We start from the raw sequence: 18,067 nt of genomic DNA, 5'->3' as shown, positions 1-18,067 counted from the left end.
TGACTGCAGTCCAACCTCTGTTATCCTACTCTTGCCAAACACACACGCACACGCGCACACACACACACACACACACACACACACACACACACACACACACACACACACACACACACACACACACACACACGCGCACACGCACACACACACCAAGAGAGAACAAACAGTACTCCCTCTCAAACAGAAACCACTCATGCTTGTATCTCAAATCTTTCAGTATATTTTTAACAGCCCAATTTGCCGCCATTGGATAAAAAATCTTTTCACTACCCGACTCAGGATTAAGACCAGACTACTCATCACTAGTCCCTCTCACTTAATGATATCAGCTCAACACAGTCCGTATGCAAACTTCTTCACTTGATATGTTTATGACAGAGTGGGATTTGATATGGAATTTACCCCAAACTGAGTGGGCTGTGTACAGAACTGCTGTACAGGATCTCGCATCCCCAGGATAGTTGACGTTTCCCAGGGAGTTAAATGGCATCCCACACAGCCGGGTGAGCTCCATTTTCAACACAAGGCAGATTGCGTGTTGTGAGTGTGTATACAGGTTTGAGGTTAGAGAAACCTCAGGTAGTGAACGTGAAACGTGTCCGAGCATTTAGCGGTGGTTGTGAGTGTGCGATCCGCGAGAGCAGCCCTGGGCTGTGTGTGTGTGTATGTGTGTGTGTGTGAATGGGTCGTCTCATTAGGACATTCCCAGCAGCGGCGTGTTTATAAACAGCCTGGCCTCATCTTGGTGATGGATGTCCGTGTGCTATCACTGCTTCTTCCTGCCGCCGCAGTGAGAACCCATTTATTTCCACAGTTTCACAACCACGGCGTGCCACGATACACGCAGTGCTCTGTCACTCCCCTCCACGCACACATACACACACACACACACACAGAAACATATATACAACTCAGTTATCCCCTCCACACACACAAAAACATATATCAGTTATCCCCTCCACACACACACACACACAAACATATATATTAGATATCCCCTCCACACACACAAAACTGTCATTTCAGAATCCAACCCCCAAGTCTCCCACTCCCCTTGTATTGCCAGTTCAGAGCTCAACAGCACCAAAAATCCTAAAACACACAAACACACTCCTTCTACCACCTCTGTCATTAAGGAGTTCAGCAACCTCCATTTACCCTCACACACACACACTCCTACTCCTCCTGACCATTGTCACCTCTGAATTATACCCCAAGCTGCACTGAAAATATACGACACACACACACACACATCACACGCACGGACGCACACACAGTTCATCTGCATGACCCCTTACAGAGATAGCTGTTCTGACCTCCTTTCTCTCTCTCTCTCTCTGGGTGGGCCCTCCATGTCCCTCACTTGGGAGTGAAGAGGGGTAGCCTCAGCCTGAGAGGAGAGGGCGGGGCGGGGGACATTCCCAAGTTCAGCATCTTGACCCCACTGTCCATTTGGCTAACAGGACGCTGATGACAATAACTCCCGTAATGAACAGTAACATGGCTCCATTTTCCTGGAAGCCAGCAGGATAAATGGCAGCATTAACCCCAGGACGGCGTCTTCTAGCCTGCGCCGGCCAGGCAGCCAGGAGGATCGCGGGTCTGTGGCAACGCATAACTGGGCACTGGGCAAGGATTGCATAAGAAGGGCCTCTGGTCCTTTTCGAGGCCAGGTTTTGAGTCATCAGTCAGCAACAAGATGACAGGCTTGTAAAGAAGGCCCTAAGTGGAAATTAGGCTGCTAGTGTCAGGGGACAGCAGGTGAAATATACACATTAGATGAATGACCCTATTATAATTAGGAACACTGCAACAGCACACACAACCTCCACCTTTCTGTATGAAGTCATTATGACGCCAACTTGTTTTAATGGTATAATGACTGAACATCCTGTATTAAGACTGCCTTACAGAAAACCAGCAATACAGTCATTATGATCCAGCAATCGCTAATGTACCAATTATGTACCAATCAAAGGTCTTTAGCGGGGACAGTATGTGCCTACAATAATGCAGCGTTTACAGTAAAGAAAACTTGTTAAACTCTGTAATGCTCCGTGTGGTTTTGTGACCAAACATTCATGCAGAGATGTTCACATGGGTTCATCAGAGTGAAACATGTCTGTTAAACATACACACTTCAAAATTTAGGGGGAGGTCTGTCCAGAAGATCGATTTTGTTTCAATTTTGGAAATTCAAGAAAGGGGGGGAAAAAAATAAAAAAAAAAAAAAACTCAAGCAAGGCATGTTGGTCTCAAAAAAATCTTTAGTACACAGTTCTGTGCGACCTTTTCTGACAAATATTCCAAGGCATTTGTGTGTGTGTGTGTGTGTGTGTGTGTGTGATATAGATATCTATATCTATGAAAATGGGAAACAAAGCAGTTCACCTTCCCTCACTCCTACCAATTCTGTAAACAATCCGTGATCATTGGAAAAACTTTACAATGACGATAGTTAAAGTACATTCATAAAATTACAGTACCAATACTGCATCACATAATTGAAAAGTCATTGGAAATAGTGATTAAACAGAGAGAAATGAAGAAAAAAAGTGAGAACAATGTGGGCCAGTCATAACAATCCTGTGAGTAGTACAAGAGTAAACCATTGGAGGGCGACCTTACTCTTATTTTAAAAATACTTAACTAACGTAACTAGAGTCATCAGAAAAGGCTTTGTGCAAATGTTTCGCTGTCTTCACAAGAATTCTCATTTTTAATGAGGTCCCTTTTCAACATTAAAACAATTAAGAGCATATAAAAGGCAAAAAAAACTTCTATACTCCCCATAGAATATTACCAGTCAAGTCTGATAATATAAAAACATAATACCCTTAAATATGATTAAAAAAATAAAAGCAAGAACTAAAATAAATTTGGTTTCTACAGTCTAGTCTGACAGTTGGTCTTAGTTGCCAAGGAGAGGTGCATTTTCATCACTGGAGACCGAGTCTCGATGCTTGCCATTGTAGGTCATGAACTGCAAAGAGATCTGTGCAAAGACAAGTCAAGGACAGAACCTGAAACATGAACATTTGCTCCAGTACAATCTGAAACAAGTTAAAAAAAAAAAACCTAAAAATCTGACCGGTTGACCTAGCATAAGGGGAGGTAAAGGGGAAGCATTTTCAAATTGTTTTGATAACATAAATCAAACTTAATAAAGAGGTGTTGGCACCCTTGTAATGTTGGAGACAGAGAGACAGAGAGACAGAGAGACAGAGAGACAGAGAGACAGAGAGACAGAGAGACAGAGAGACAGAGAGACAGAGAGACAGAGAGACAGAGAGACAGAGAGACAGAGAGACAGAGAGACAGAGAGACAGAGAGACAGAGAGACAGAGAGACAGAGAGACAGAGAGACAGAGAGCACACTGAAAGAAATGACTTAAACAAAGTCTTCAGAAAGGAGTTTTTTCCATTTAATTTTGGGAGCAAGAGCAGACGTTTCAGCCGTCCGGCTATTCTCAATGCTCACAGTGAATCAACTGCAGACATGCAATTAACAAGTACCCAGTTGGGTTAAGGGCAATCAAGAAACAGGGGTGGTGGGAGGGGCTTTAGGCCAGACCCAAACGCATTTGTTTTGTTACAACACTTGTAGACATTCATTTAAAAGAGTTAGTGAGATAAAAGTTTTACAAAAAGCATGATAGATTTAAGTCCTCGCTCATCCCTTTTTGGACAAAGGCTACCAAGTTCAGAAATCCAGAAACATTCTCTCTGCAGCAGTGTTTTATCCAAGTCCCCGCCTCTCCTTTTAGGCAGGATCCTTTCCACACCCAGAAATCTCAGGTCAGCAATGGAGTGCCCTGCAGACTGAATGTCGGGCAACAGATGACATTTCATCAGCTCTCCTAATTGCACTCATATGTTCAATTACTCTTGTTCGTAAGGCCCTGGTGGTTTTACCTACATACAGCAATGGGCAAGGACAGATTAAAATATACACAACATGGGTGGATTTGCATGTGATGAACTGTTTGATTTTATGTCTTATGTGTGTGTGGCTGTGTGAAAGCCTGAAGTTTCAAGTAGTGTGAACATGAAGTGCAACTTTTGCAGGGGAAATTACCCTTGGCATTAGAGAGTGCTAGGCGGCGTGGCAGTGTCAGCATGGATCAGCCCATCTCTGAGATTAGGGTTTCTAGAAAAGACACAGAGAGGTAAATTCTGAAAGAGACCACTCAGTTGGTCATCGCTTTTAATTATATGCCAATGAGAATTAACAATGTTTCACTGCTCAAAGGACTATATGTCAATTTATGTCTATATGTCTCATTTTGTTTAGAGGTCAAATTGAGTGGTTGTGTATCAGATGCACGTACTTTGTCTAGTGCTCCATCAAGCCAACTGTTGGGATATCCTCTAGAGCTAAAATTTCTGTATAGGATTCTGGCTTGGGCCTCAGTCATTTTTGTCGGAGCAAGTCTGGTGAACTGACTGAAGGGCAGACCTCGTTTCAAAGATGTAGGGTGGGCACTTGTGGCATGAAGTGAACTATTTTTCTCTGTGTCTTTCCTGTACAAATAGGAGACAATGTTTCCATCAGTAAGTGAAATACAAGTGTCTAAAAAGTTGATCACAAAACAATCAATGTATCTTTTGAACAACATGATCTTCACTAAAAAAGGATTGTTATTGAACACATACTGTTCTCCCAAGAAACCAGGATATAAATTGGCATAGTCAGGGGCCATAGTGGCACCCATGGCTGTGCCACTGATCTGAAGGTAATATTGATGTTCAAACAAGAAGTAATTTTTTTTTATTAAGCACTAGTTCAGCCATTTTTACAATGAATTCAGTTGTTAGTCCATCATCAGTCCGAAGATCAAGGAAATATTTAAGAGCGGTCAAACCCTCAATGTGAGGGATGTTGGTGTATAAAGAGGTTACATCCATAGTGGCAAGCAGAACATTCTGACTTAAATGACCAGAATAGTGTCATGTTATTCGTGCTGTTTGTAGGAGGAGGATTGCTAAAAAGCTGCTCAACATCACGTTCTACAAGTCGACAAAGTATCTAATGAGGAGTTAAAGACTGGGGCAAAAAGTGCTTGTAGGTTTAAATTTACCTCGCTCTTGTTTGTTGGATGCCTGAAAAGTGGTGGTTGTGTCCTTGTAGTAACTTTTAAGTCTCAGATTGGGAAAAAATGTAAACGGTTCTATTTTAGTAGTAAAGGAATCAGCAGGTTTACAAGGGACAGAACTTAAACCCTTATTGAGGAGTCTTACTTCATCAGGATGTAGGGGGGTGCCTGAAAGCTTGCTATTCCTCCTACAAACAGTACGAATAACATGACACTATCTGAAAAACAGGCCCTGGACAAGCTGTGCAAAGACAAACATATTGTTGTGAAGCCAGCAGATGAGGGAGGTGGTCTAGTGATTATGCCTAAAACCCTCTATGACCAAGAGGCTTTAAGACAATTTCAAGATCAGACCTATTACAGAACTTTACCCTCTGACCCTACTAGTAAATTTCAAAAGGAGATGAAGCTTTTCCTCCAGCAAGCTCACTCTTCCTCCATAATTTCTGAACGAGAGTTTAAATACCTGTTCAATTGTACCCCAACTAGACCAGCTTTTTACATTTTGCCAAAAGTCCACAAAAGTCTCTCCAATCCACCAGGTCGCCCAATTGTTGCAGGCAACAATATCCTTACTGAACCACTCTAACTTTGTAGACTTCATTCTAAGGCCTTTGGTCACCACACTCCCTAGCTACCTCAGGGACACGTCTGACTTCCTAAAATGTGTATCACAGATTGGTCATTCAAGTCAGAATGTTCTGCTTGCCACTATGGATGTAACCTCTTTATAGACCAACATCCCTCACATTGACAATTTGACCGCTCTTAAATATTTCCTTGATCTTCGGACTGATGGACTAACAACTGAATTCATTGTAAAAATGGCTGAACTAGTGCTTAATAAAAATTACTTCTTGTTTGAACATCAATATTACCTTCAGATCAGTGGCACAGCCATGGGTGCCACTATGGCCCCTGACTATGCCAATTTATATCCTGGTTTCTTGGAAGAACAGTATGTGTTCAATAACAATCCTTTTTTAGTGAAGATCATGTTGTTCAAAAGATACATTGATGATTGTTTTGTGATTTTCCATGGCTCATTACCTGAATTTGAATTGTTTTGTCTTGTATATGAACTGTCTAAGACCATCCATCAAGTTTACTTATTCAGCTAGTACCACCTGTGTGAACTTTTTAGATACTTGTATTTCACTTACTGATGGAAACATTGTCTCCTCTTTGTACAGGAAAGACACAGAGAAAAATAGTTTACTTCATGCCACAAGTGCCCACCCTACATCTTTGAAACGAGGTCTGCCCTTCAGTCAGTTCACCAGACTGCATCGGATTTGCTCTGACAAAAATGACTGAGGCCCAAGCCAGAATCCTATACAGAAATTTTAGCTCTAGAGGATATCCCAGCAGTTGGCTTGATGGAGCACTAGACAAAGTACGTGCATCTGATGCACAACCACTCAATTTGACCTCTAAACAAAATGAGACGTATAGACATAAATTGACATATAGTCCTTTGAGCAGTGACATCAGAAACATTGTTAATTCTCATTGGCATATAATTAAAAGCGATGACCAACTGAGTGGTCTCTTTCAGAATTTACCTCTCTGTGTCTTTTCTAGAAACCCTAATCTCAGAGATGGGCTGGTCCATGCTGACACTGCCACGCCGCCTAGCACTCTCTAATGCCAAGGGTAATTTCCCCTGCAAAAGTTGCACTTCATGTTCACACTACTTGAAACTTCAGGCTTTCACACAGCCACACACACATAAGACATAAAATCAAACAGTTCATCACATGCAAATCCACCCATGTTGTGTATATTTTAATCTGTCCTTGCCCATTGCTGTATGTAGGTAAAACCACCAGGGCCTTACGAACAAGAGTAATTGAACATATGAGTGCAATTAGGAGAGCTGATGAAATGTCATCTGTTGCCCGACATTCAGTCTGCAGGGCACTCCATTGCTGACCTGAGATTTCTGGGTGTGGAAAGGATCCTGCCTAAAAGGAGAGGCGGGACTTGGATAAAACACTGCTGCAGAGAGAATGTTTCTGGATTTCTGAACTTGGTAGCCTTTGTCCAAAAGGGATGAACGAGGACTTAAATCTATCATGCTTTTTGTAAAACTTTTATCTCACTAACTCTTTTAAATGAATGTCTACAAGTGTTGTAACAAAAACAAATGCGTTTGGGTCTGGCCTAAAGCCCCTCCCACCACCCCTGTTTCTTGATTGCCCTTAACCCAACTGGGTACTTGTTAATTGCATGTCTGCAGTTGATTCACTGTGAGCATTGAGAATAGCCGGACGGCTGAAACGTCTGCTCTTGCTCCCAAAATTAAATGGGAAAAAACTCCTTTCTGAAGACTTTGTTTAAGTCATTTCTTTCAGTGTGCAAACTACTCCTCTCTCTCCCTCTTCAACTCCTGGTTCAAACGTACCTGGTTAAACTCTAGATCATCTGAGTGCAACAATACTCCCCTGCATTGTGAACAAAACAAACAATCTTTGAAAAGGATACGAATACATCCAGGCAGAGTGTGCCAAGACTGCCAATCAGCCAGGGCAGGTGGTGGATCACGTAGCTGACCTCCCCTTGTCCGTTTTCCGGGTTCTTCATCAGCACACTCAGGCCGTAGGTCGTGTTCCCCAGGATGACCAGTGCAAACAGGAAGAAGGACACACCTTCTGTGGACTTTCTCTTGTACTGCCAAAAAATTGAAGGGTTGGATTTGGTGAAAATGAGGCATGAATGGACCAAAGCGGTGGTGGCAAAGTGCGATGTTGGCGTGCGGAGTTGTATTGAGAACAATATAATCTAAAGTAAAAAGTAAATGTCGAAAGCGGAGGGTGCCACACTCATTTTAGGAGAAGGAATACAATGGATGTGTACTTCTTAGACAGCCATGAAGCATACACATTATGGTTTAAGACATGATAGCAAAAAGCAAGAGGCCAGGTCTTTTAGTATGCCTTTGGGTCTGCAATTACACCCAGCATATGGCTGAAGTTCTACTTACATTAGTGTAGATTTGAGGTAGCCGAGAGCACAGGTACATAACAGAGGACACGGACCCAATGGTGAAGCCAATGATCTCCCTGGTAGTGAAGGACGTCAGCTTAAAAGACAAAGTACGGCTATGTTAGTACATTACAAGTCTCATTGTTCAAACTCGATTTTTCTTCAGAAAGAATTTGTCCATTTTCATAGTTCCCATTTATAGCTCCAAGTAACCTACTCACCGGCCACTTTTCCTAGATACACCTGTTCAACTAATCATTAAGATATTAACAAATGTCTTAGCAGCCAATAAAATGGCAGCAACTCTGTGCATTTATTCATGTAGACATGGCCAAAATTATCTACTGAAATTCAAACCAAGCAACAGAATGGGGAAGAAAGGTCATTTAAATAATCTTGAGTACACTGTACTCAAATGGCCTCAAAGGTCAACAGATCTCAATCCAATAGAGCATCTCTGGGATGTGGTGGAACAGGAGATTCGCATCATGGATGTGCAGCCAATCTGCAGTAACTGTGTGATGCCATCATGTCTCTGGCGAACGTTTCCAGCACCATGTTGAATCTGTGCCACAAAGTATTAATATAATTCTGAAGGCAAAATAGTGTCCAACCCGGTGTTACCGGTGAGTGTATATCTAAATATAGTGTGGATGCATCGACCAAAACAGCAAGCCTGTGCACAATCAATGGCACGCTTTTGAATCCAAGTCACAAAAAGGCAGGGTAGATGGATTTCCCAAATGGCATACCGAATGGCATTCTGCTGCATTTGTTCCAAGAGGTTGGAAATCTTGACTTTGGAATTGAAGTCCAGCTTCACTGGGATGCAGCATTAAAACTGACTGACAAACTGCAGTAGATGTGTATGAGAAATAATCCATGACATCTGACCATTCTCTTTCATGTCACATGGCCAAAAATATTGGATATACATTTTACATTGGACCACATGCCAAAGTGACTCAGACATTTTTTTACCCAATATGATTTATGTCCAAACAGTCCTGAGAGATCAGTCACATTAATGAAAAAAAAAGAAAGAGGTTCGGGTCACCTCAGCCTGGTAATGTGACCATAGCAAAAGTAGTTTGCCATGAGATACTTTTTACATTCACACAATTAACATAGTTTTTCACTGAACAAATAAGTAATTTCCCTTACCTCCAACGTAGGGATCTCCTCTGATACTGAAAGTAATGTTCGGCTGCCATGCGCTACAGGTGCTACCTGCTTGTCCAAAGTCGACCCTGGAAGGGCAACAAGACTGGACATCCCCAGGAGGCAAAGCACACCAAATGCATTCAAAGTGCCATTGTCTATGAATGCAAAAGGAATGATGAGATTAATGCACTGACCACATAGGATGCATTTCAGAAATCATCAGGATCATCATCATATTAGATGTGCTAAAAGTAAATTGCTCTTGTGTTTATTCAGTGTCTATTCAACTCTTCGTGTGCATTGGAACTAGTCAGCTTAGGGTAGGCCATCTTCCAGTAAATACAAACACAATGCACACACTCACTGGCGCTTAACCTGTTCTTTGTCTTGTAGTACATGTACAGTCCCAGCATCAAGATGTCTGCTAACACATAGTAAACCGCAGTATATGTCTGAATGGAGAAAAGAAAAGATTCAGCAAAAACAAAACATACAGTGGCCTTTCAGACCGAAGAAAACAATATCCAACATCATGTCAATTTCACTGATAATTCTCCAGCCAGGAAACCGACATCATTTAGGTAAATCAATTCTGTCTGTGGAACACCCTACCTGTAGGGGCAGCTGGTCAGCAAGAAAAGATCCTACCAGATTGCATGTGTCACCTGACAACCACAGCAACAGAAACCAAATGGACAGAGCCTGGTCCATATTACCTGTACGGCAGGAACTGTAGTATTGTCTGAGAACAACAAGTTGAGGGAGAAGTGCCAGAATTCAGAAACGAGTAGGCTAAACAGTAAGAGCCAGCAGGACATAAGAAATGGGTGAAGACTTACGGGAGCGATGATATCATAAAACACACTATGGACAGCAGGCCAAGGATAACACTGGCCATGTCTCGAGCATCCTGTGAGCACTCCCCGAGTCCTTCCCAAACCCAAACAGATCCATTGGGACATAGAGAGCTGAAATTTCCATCGTTAACTGCACCGACTGAGATCCGTGAAAGAATTCCATCTGACACCATGCCTGCTGGAAGACAAATATAAAAACAAAATGCAATTTGACCAGATGCTAGGGGGGATTAATCGCACTCGGGTAGGTTCCAGTTAAAGCACCCTAAGTCGATTGATAAGTGAGGCAAGAAAATCCTTTAGCATTCCACACGTTAGCCTATGTGATGCGAAATAAACAAAGCAAATCTCTTCCAAAAGACCTTTCCTCCGCCGAATCATACAGTAGGCCTAAAGCAGACATGAAAATTAGCCTACATTTTATATCATATCAGCAATGGTTGGATAGGGGTAGAGGAAAACATCATTACCTTTCTGGGAACGCTCTTTTTGCTCGTGGACCGTCGGACACCAGTTGTCCTGTATACACAAGTCTGTGGAAAAGGAAGTGAACATCTTTATATTCACTGTCATTGGATGATATTTTCAGACGTCACCGGGGGAGGAGTGTGTCTACCAGCTACTGTTGGTCAGTACCATCCCAAGAAAAATATCAAGTCGCCTGAAATTTCATGATCGATTACGAAATGATACAGCGGTTCATCAACAATCATTTACATACATTGGTTCAATTGTCTAATGTTAATCACAGTTAAAACGGTGGTTAAAGATTGGTCAACATAATATAGTTTTAGTTTTTAGGTAACAGTAGCGCTGATGAAATGACAAAAACGTATCTGTTTATGTGTCTTAAAAGAGTCAGACTGTCTATGATCACATTTCACACACGTACATCACATATCAACACGTCACGTTAGCTCTGTCAAATAGCAATTTAGAGTCCACTCCCTTGCGCCTCTCTGGAAAGTTTGGCATTTTTTCACCACCATGTGAACACCGTAAACATATGTAAAAAAACACATCTGTTGTAGACTATTCTCAAATGTAAACTGAAATTAGCCTCACCACATAGCAGTTCTAGCCTGCGCGTTAAAAGTGAAATATTTTAAATAAACGTGAAATAGCTGTAGGGGAGAGCCGGGACAGTTGAAACACTTTTTAATTGAACGTAATTTACAGAGCGATTGTACCACACTGAAAGCTAATATTTGGTCACTATAGTAACCTACATCTGTCCTCTGTCAAATACAGATGCATTTTCAGCTTTGAACAAAACCGTTCAGGAATTATTACAACAAAAGTGGGACGTGCGTAATGTTTCATTCGTCCCTCCTGGTTGGGACAGTTGAAACAACATAAGGGGACGAATGAAACATACCGTTTAAGCCATATACACGTCCAACAACTTCGACATTTTACTACATATCATGAATGGTAGGCCTACTCCCAAAAGGTTTTATTTTAGATAGATTGTTGCAGTGATATGTCTTTGTGCATGTCTGTTAACAACTCATTGCCATCATCGTGAAGCGTGTATGAAGCGTTTTTTGAAATATCATGCCCTGTGGATGATTCTGCCATGTTTATAGAACGGTAAGCTTTCCCATTTATATCATGTTTATATTGTTGAAAATGTCATTTTTACTATGTTTTTTTACGTGGGTTAGGCCACTGTACATCCAAATAAGTAGGCTTAACGACCCACCGGCCGTCAGTCTCCATAGGATAACATGAGAAAACTCGACCCCTTGCCTGGTGGGCCCAAATGTATTTTCATCTTACTAAAACTGTTTTCCATGGCTCACCTCCATAAATGATTGTTTAAACACAGATATTTGTGCATTTAATTAAAATACATGGAGTTACAGTCACGTGTTTCAATCGTCCCGACACAGACATATGTCACCATAGCTTGTTTTGCTTTCCATGTAGCCTAAACAAGTATGCGATATGAATGAATAAGCATTAAGTCAAACCTTTAAATGAAAACACTCATTGATAGGCCTAATCGAAACAATGTAACCGCTAATGAAGTTTACTTTTGCGCATCAAAACTCGTTTATAGTAACTCCGTGATAAAATGACATAGCAGGAAGATATTTGGCTGATAGGTTAACATGCTCTATATTTTGACCGAAGGACGTTGGTCTATCATCATTACGCTCGGAGAAAACTGGATCGTTTCATTCGTCCCGTGTTTCAATCGTCCCGGCTCTCCCCTAACTTCCAAACTTACGCCCACTTTGACGGCATTATCGTAATAACATGGTTCGTCAGAAAAATACACAATGGGGATTTTCAATCTAACGAAAGCAATCCAACGCAGTCCCACAAAAGCAGAAGTCCTCCAACGAATTTACCTTTTCACAGAAAACTTCACGCTTCTTCCAAGAACACTGTATCGCCAGCTCCTGCCACTGAGAGGACGATCAGCTGACCGTTTTCACCTGACCCCCAGCCTTGACGATTCAGCATAAAATAAACGCTGATCCCAGAAGTCTAATCGCCGCAACTTGACATCTAGGCCTATATAACGCCCTTACGCGTGCGTAATTGTTGGTTTCAAAGGACTTCCTCTGTTCGACCCGTAAATGGCTTGTGCTCGAGTTTTTGACGTGATTGATTTTGGCATTGCACTTAGCCTGCATTCATTAGTAGTAAATGCTGTTTTTTTGGTGTGGAGAATATATTGCCTTGTAGGCCCCATCATATTTTACATAACCTGTCAAGAGTTCATAGTGGTTAAGCGGTCATAACGGTAGTTTGAAAGCTCTGCCGAATCTAGCATTGATCTGCGCCAATCAAGGCTGCTTTTTGTAGCCTATAACGTAAACCTGTAGTTTCACCAGTGCTAGTTTGCGTAATTGAATCATTCCTTTCACAACAATTCATTAAGTTATAACACCTTACAACAGTTTGTCAATATGAATAATAGAAAGTGTCAATAGGAAGTGAAAATGATTTACAAATAATCTCGTCACACGCTTCTTGTTCCTCAATGATGCATTTAAATCGTAAGTTGTTATGTGGCTGATCATAAAAGCGACATTTGACCAATGTTCAATCAGAAGTTCCCTCTCCCTCATATCAATTTCTTTTATTTGACTGGAAAAACTACACTATAATTTGTTCCAGTCTGGGCTTGTTGGAATATCATGTCTTTATTTAAAAAAAAAAAAAAAAAAAAAAAAAAACGGGGCGGATGCGGTTTACAGGGAACATTGCATTCTAACCTTTTATTGAAGTAAATGACCAAACAACCAGTCTTTAGTCATGTTTCTGTATGGTTTCTGTTATTTACAGCGATTAAACTTTAAACAAACACACAAACATACAGGCGCACACACACAGACACACACTCACACATACAAATACCCAGTAGGCAATTAAATGTTAAACTTTATAATACATCAGGGTATTGGGGGATGAGAGAGTATGGTCTTTTATAAAGCATTGTTCACAACAGATTTACAAACAGCATCATAAATGATAGTAATAATTATAATAATAATAAAAAAGACTAATTAATTTAATCTGCCAAAACAGTCCCAAAACTGTAAGCAATTCCTCTGTCAACAGCCATCTATGTCATCTGGGCACATGAAAGTTTCAGTTTGCCGCTCGGTGTACACTCTTTACTTTGTAAAGTTTTATTCTTTTATAACAAGGCATTTTTCATAGTGGGAGAATAAGAAGTAGCACTGGAACTTGATATACGCCAGCAGGTCCAGCACATGACCTATAGAGTCTGAGGAAGAGAATGAGTGGGGTGATGAAAAGGAAGACCATTCCTTTCTTCACGTTCGTGTGCAGGCAATCCGAGTTTCCATCTTTCCCATGCTTGGGGGCTCAGTCACTTTCTTTCTCTCTCTCTCGCTCTCTCTCTCTCTTGCTTGTTCTCACTTTATATGCATGGGCTTCTCCGTTTTTAAGCGCTTGCGTTTCGGCTGTACATCATCGTCCGAGTCATCGGTGACCTCCTCGTCTACTGCTGCTGCTCCCGCTTCCTCTTTCTCCTTGTCCTTGTCTGTTGAGGGGTCGTGGTCGGGGGCGAGGGGGAAGCTCTGGTCAGGGTAGAGCTCCTTCAGTCTCTCCTCAAAGTACAGACTCACGGCCTTCCCAGCCTCCGCCACATCCGAGTCCGCCTGTCAGAGAGCACGGGAGGAGAGGAGGAGAGGACAAAGAGAAACAGGAAAGGGAAGTGTGTGTGTGTAGTGTGTAATGTGTGTGTGTAGTGTGTGATGAGTGTGTGTGGTTGTGTATCAAAAAGGGAGTGAGTTAAAAAGACAGAAGTAGTAGGAGACAGCGAAATGAATGGAGAGAAATGCAAGTGTGTGTGTGTGTGTGTGTGTGTGTGTGAAAGTGAGTGATGGTGAAGGACAGAGCAGAGAGGGGACAGGAGAGTGCACATTGGGAGTCCATATTGTGGAGAGAGAGGAGGGGGTGAGCGGGTGGGTGGGGGAGAAGAGAGGAAGACAACATTAGAGGAGTGCGTTTGAGGACCCAGGTGAACCGCTTTGAACCGCGCTTTAACCCGTCATCGGTGTGTGTTGGCGACGCTTACCTGCACATTAATCGGTTTCTCCTCATCATAAACCTGGATTATGCGAGACATCTAAAAAGGGCGATAACAGTACAATAAAATACAAAAAAAGGAGGGGGGAAAAAACACAAAAAAGGGGGGAAGAAAGATTTTATAGCACATACAGAGAGGACTTATCCTCAGCTGTCCAAGGAGCACAATATTATGCTTGCCAGATAACTTACTATTAATGGCAAACATACAAATTTAAACCCTAAAATCAGGTTGTTTTCTAAATAGGAGATTATCCAGCGATAGCAGTAGTTGGAGAACAGATCCTAGGGCTCACTTTTCCAAATATTTATTATATTTGTTTATGCTTTTGCTTATATGGTGCTGCTTCTTTGACGGACAAAAGCCGCAGGCATCAAAACAGAGAGATACCAAAGGCAACAGTCCCACCCTTATAATGACTGACTGACTGAGATATAGACTTTAGTCAGTTTCCCTAAATACAACTTGCTGTATATGGGTCTATTCAATGACTGAGCTGAGGTCGGTAGAAGACCTCGTCCTACTAATCTAAAACCTGCTACATGCCTTCTGCTTCTTAATGAGGGAAATCAAGTATCATATTTGTAGTATGTGGCCACAGTGGGATTTTCCAATTCTGTCCTGCACTATTTCTGAACTTCTCATGTGAGCTTCACCTCCTGGAGAAACGCCCACTACTGACCATCTGAAACCTATGGACTCAATTTGAAACAATAGAACAATCAACTGAACTATTTAAAACAGTAGAACAAGCTCAAAGGCTGTCCAAAGGTCAACATTTACAAAGAAATACAAGAAAATGCCTTTATACATAGACCCCAGGCTACAAAGGCTACTTGTACACAAAGGGGAACAAAAAGTAACGTAATGACTTGTAAACAAAGACCCCCTCATTTGTATGTGCAGTTGGATGAGAGTCTGTCAGTTGAACATGCAACTTACACTTACTTTCCTGTGTTAACATGCATTTTTTGGAAAGGAAAGTATTTCAACGGATGCAGAATGAGTTTCTCTCAACCATTATAAAGCACTGCACATGAGCAGTTGAAGAGTTACTGTAGGTTCTGGGTTTCATTTTCAAATCACATTACTTGGCTATAGCCATAAGCCCTGCAAAAGGACAGCCAAAATACCAATTTCCCTCCCTGTGGGCTGTCTCATTGCTGATTTGAATTTTAAGGAACACAGACAGATCTTTTTTCACCACTGAAACCAAATTGCATTAAGGTAGTGCACTTGCTAGGATATGAAAGTGCTTGAATTACTAGAAGGAAGATGGAAAATGTGTTAAAAAAAAAAAGATTTTGACTAGGTTAGTGTTTTCAAAAGCTATGTGCTGTGTGTGTGTGTGTGTGTGTGTGTGTGTGGATATGCACTCGTGTGTATGCATAACCACATTCTGTGTGCTCTTGTGTGTAGCATATGCACAGACATACATATACATGCGTGCACACACACACAGTGCATATACTTGTGTCCGTGCATATTAAGTGATCTGCAGCCCGAATGTGTGTGAGAGAGAGAGAAAGAGAAAGGGGGAGAGAGGCGAGAGAGAGAGAGAGAGAGAGAGAGAGAGAGAGAGAGAGAGAGAGAGAGAGACATGCCCTGTGGCTCAACGGCACCAGCGTGGGCGCATGCTACTCACCTCGTTGTATTTAGCACAGTTGCTGAAGACCAGGCGCACGTCGGCCACAAACTCGGCTGTGCTGCGGTAGTGCTGCGGGTGCTTCAGCTGGAGCTTCTGCTTCACCGTGTTCAGGGCCATCGGCTGCTTTATGATCTTATAGTAGTTGGGGACCTGCTGGGGCAGAGATATTAAACACAGGAACCCACCCTTGGTTAAAAGGAGTACTACCTACAAAAAGGCACACGTATGCAAATCCTACATAGAGTGGTGAAGTCCCGCCCCTTCTACTTCCGGTCCATGGGACCCATCTTTCAAAAAATTATGAACGGGAGTTAATGGAGAGATAACAATTATTTTTTGGTCCAGTTTGAATTGTGCCACAAATTTCACATATGATGTGTGTGAATATAAAAGATCATTTTTCACGTCAAGAAAGTACTGTTGTTCGATAGACTTCAAAAGTTATGTTGGTTTTGTGCGAATCCACTCAGTGGACTACATCTCTCGCCTCGAGCGATGTAACGCCACCAACGTAATGAAACGATAAGAGCTGTAATGCTAGTTAACGGTTGCATCTTGCTGCCTGCTATGTCACTTAACAGTATGTAATGTACAGTCTATGGACAAATACAACTTACCTGATGTGTTTAATCCTCTGACTCATGGTATTTTTTTCAGCAAGGAAAGCCCAATTAAGACCTGTTGCTGGTATGCTTGTACAATCTAGTGTGGCTGTGAATGAGCTAACGTCACTAGCACGACTGATGGGTTTGTAGTCGTTGGAATTACGATCTTTCACAATATTCTAATTCAATAGTTACGAAACAAACTGCAAATGTCTTTACATGAAAAATTGTCTTTAAAATGGACAAACATCATATGGGTAATTCAAGGCACAAGTCAACCGGGACCAGAAAATAATTTCTTTTTCGCCATAGACTGCCGTTCAAATTTTTTTGAAAGATAAGTCCCATGGAGGCAAACGGAAGGGGCGGGACTTCACCACTCTATAGCATATGGTTGGTCAGGTTGTTTTATTATCTATTGAAGTGCTTCCATCGGAGGTCACCCCACCAGCAGCACGACGGGTGTTCTCTGAATCTTAAGTGGCTGAATACTAAATCAGCATCTGTGCTGATACATAATGGCAAAGACAGTGAAAAGTCACAGTACTGACACTGAACTTCATAGTAGGAAGTCAGTCATTCACTCAGTCACTTAGAACTAATGAGAGGTCTTGCTGTATCTCGTATTCACCAGCACCTTGGGCTTGGTAACCTGGGCCACAATTACTGTTCATCACTTTGCCAAAGCAATCTTTGCAAAGGCTCTATACACTTACAGTCACAAAAGAGTAGTGTTTTCAGTTTATTGTCAACCACTAAAATTAACTTCCAAATAGTCTGCGTAGAAACAACTTGTTTTTTGTGTTTTTTTTAAAGCAGAGGTGAGCAGAGCAGAGGAGGATCCCTCACCGTTGACGACACAGGCTCCTGGAACTCCGGGCTCAGCTCATGGCAGAAGAGATAGAGCAGCAAGCGCTCACACCTCTGTAGACGAGACAACAAGAGGAGAGGAGAGAGGAGAGAGGAGAGGAGAGGAGAGGAGAGGAGATCATGGGAAATCGAGGTGAAAAGAGTAAAAATCAAAGATAATTAAATCTGAACTGATGATGGAGGAGAGGTAAAGATGTGTGTACAGTAACAAGGAAAAAAGGTGTGTGTGTGTGTGTGTAATCACTTTCTCACATGAGACTGAA

General features: G+C 41.9%; 3 protein-coding genes and 1 long non-coding RNA gene across 10 annotated transcripts in view; 1 reads left to right on the top strand and 3 right to left on the bottom strand.

Moving 5' to 3' along the window:
• The window catches only part of nr1h5 (nuclear receptor subfamily 1, group H, member 5), a 14,478-nt gene extending 14,441 nt beyond the window's left edge, over positions 1-37 (bottom strand). Inside the window, exon 1 of the mRNA XM_048240247.1 lies at positions 1-37. This exon is cut by the window's left edge and continues 71 nt beyond it. The gene's annotated coding sequence lies outside the window, so the exon portion shown is untranslated.
• A 1,793-nt stretch (positions 38-1,830) lies between these two features.
• slc66a1 (solute carrier family 66 member 1) lies at positions 1,831-12,595 on the bottom strand. 4 transcript variants are annotated; one of them, XM_048240704.1, is made up of 9 exons: positions 12,466-12,595; positions 10,576-10,638; positions 10,088-10,280; positions 9,861-9,990; positions 9,613-9,700; positions 9,249-9,403; positions 8,083-8,181; positions 7,584-7,769; positions 1,831-2,995 (listed from the first exon to the last, which is right to left on the bottom strand). In XM_048240704.1, exons 3-9 carry the CDS (start codon positions 10,276-10,278, stop codon positions 2,912-2,914), a joined length of 933 nt encoding a protein of 310 aa, XP_048096661.1. In that variant the 5' UTR covers positions 10,279-10,280; positions 10,576-10,638; positions 12,466-12,595; the 3' UTR covers positions 1,831-2,911. The 4 variants fall into 4 exon arrangements, with proteins under 4 accessions (XP_048096661.1, XP_048096659.1, XP_048096662.1 ...); XM_048240702.1 differs by having other exon boundaries at positions 10,088-10,283; positions 12,466-12,593; XM_048240705.1 differs by lacking the exon at positions 12,466-12,595 and adding an exon at positions 11,171-11,288.
• Positions 11,421-17,841, top strand: LOC125293069. The gene is made up of 3 exons (XR_007193317.1): positions 11,421-11,539; positions 11,695-11,698; positions 17,754-17,841. It is a non-coding gene; the product is annotated as an uncharacterized LOC125293069 (long non-coding RNA).
• Positions 13,314-18,067, bottom strand: part of trim33 (tripartite motif containing 33) — a 32,806-nt gene continuing 28,052 nt past the window's right edge. For 2 of the 4 annotated variants that reach the window (XM_048240698.1, XM_048240699.1), the window contains 4 exons: positions 17,784-17,858; positions 16,327-16,479; positions 14,670-14,720; positions 13,314-14,250 (listed from right to left, as the gene is read on the bottom strand). In XM_048240698.1, coding sequence (XP_048096655.1) covers positions 14,005-14,250; positions 14,670-14,720; positions 16,327-16,479; positions 17,784-17,858 — 525 coding nt within the window. In that variant the 3' untranslated portion in view covers positions 13,314-14,004. The remainder of the gene's footprint in view (positions 14,251-14,669; positions 14,721-16,326; positions 16,480-17,783; positions 17,859-18,067) is intronic. The other 2 variants (XM_048240700.1, XM_048240701.1) reach the window with 1 other exon arrangement.

The sequence above is a fragment of the Alosa alosa genome, chromosome 4 (genome assembly GCF_017589495.1).
Source record: "Alosa alosa isolate M-15738 ecotype Scorff River chromosome 4, AALO_Geno_1.1, whole genome shotgun sequence".
NCBI lineage: Eukaryota > Metazoa > Chordata > Actinopteri > Clupeiformes > Clupeidae > Alosa > Alosa alosa.
Note: the sequence above shows the minus strand (reverse complement) of the source record. Positions and strands in the feature narration are given on the sequence as shown.

What these genes read in the sequence shown, in the direction of transcription:
- slc66a1 (XM_048240704.1), bottom strand. Translation starts at nt 10,278, where the DNA reads ATGGTGTCAGATGGAATTCTTTCACGGATCTCAGTCGGTGCAGTTAAC. An exon ending in AAAGAACAGGTTAAGCGCCA is followed by an intron (nt 9,404 to 9,612) that starts GTGAGTGTGTGC and finishes TTGCATTCATAG; the next exon opens with ACAATGGCACTTTGAATGCA. An exon ending in AGGAGATCCCTACGTTGGAG is followed by an intron (nt 8,182 to 9,248) that starts GTAAGGGAAATT and finishes TTGTCTTTTAAG; the next exon opens with CTGACGTCCTTCACTACCAG.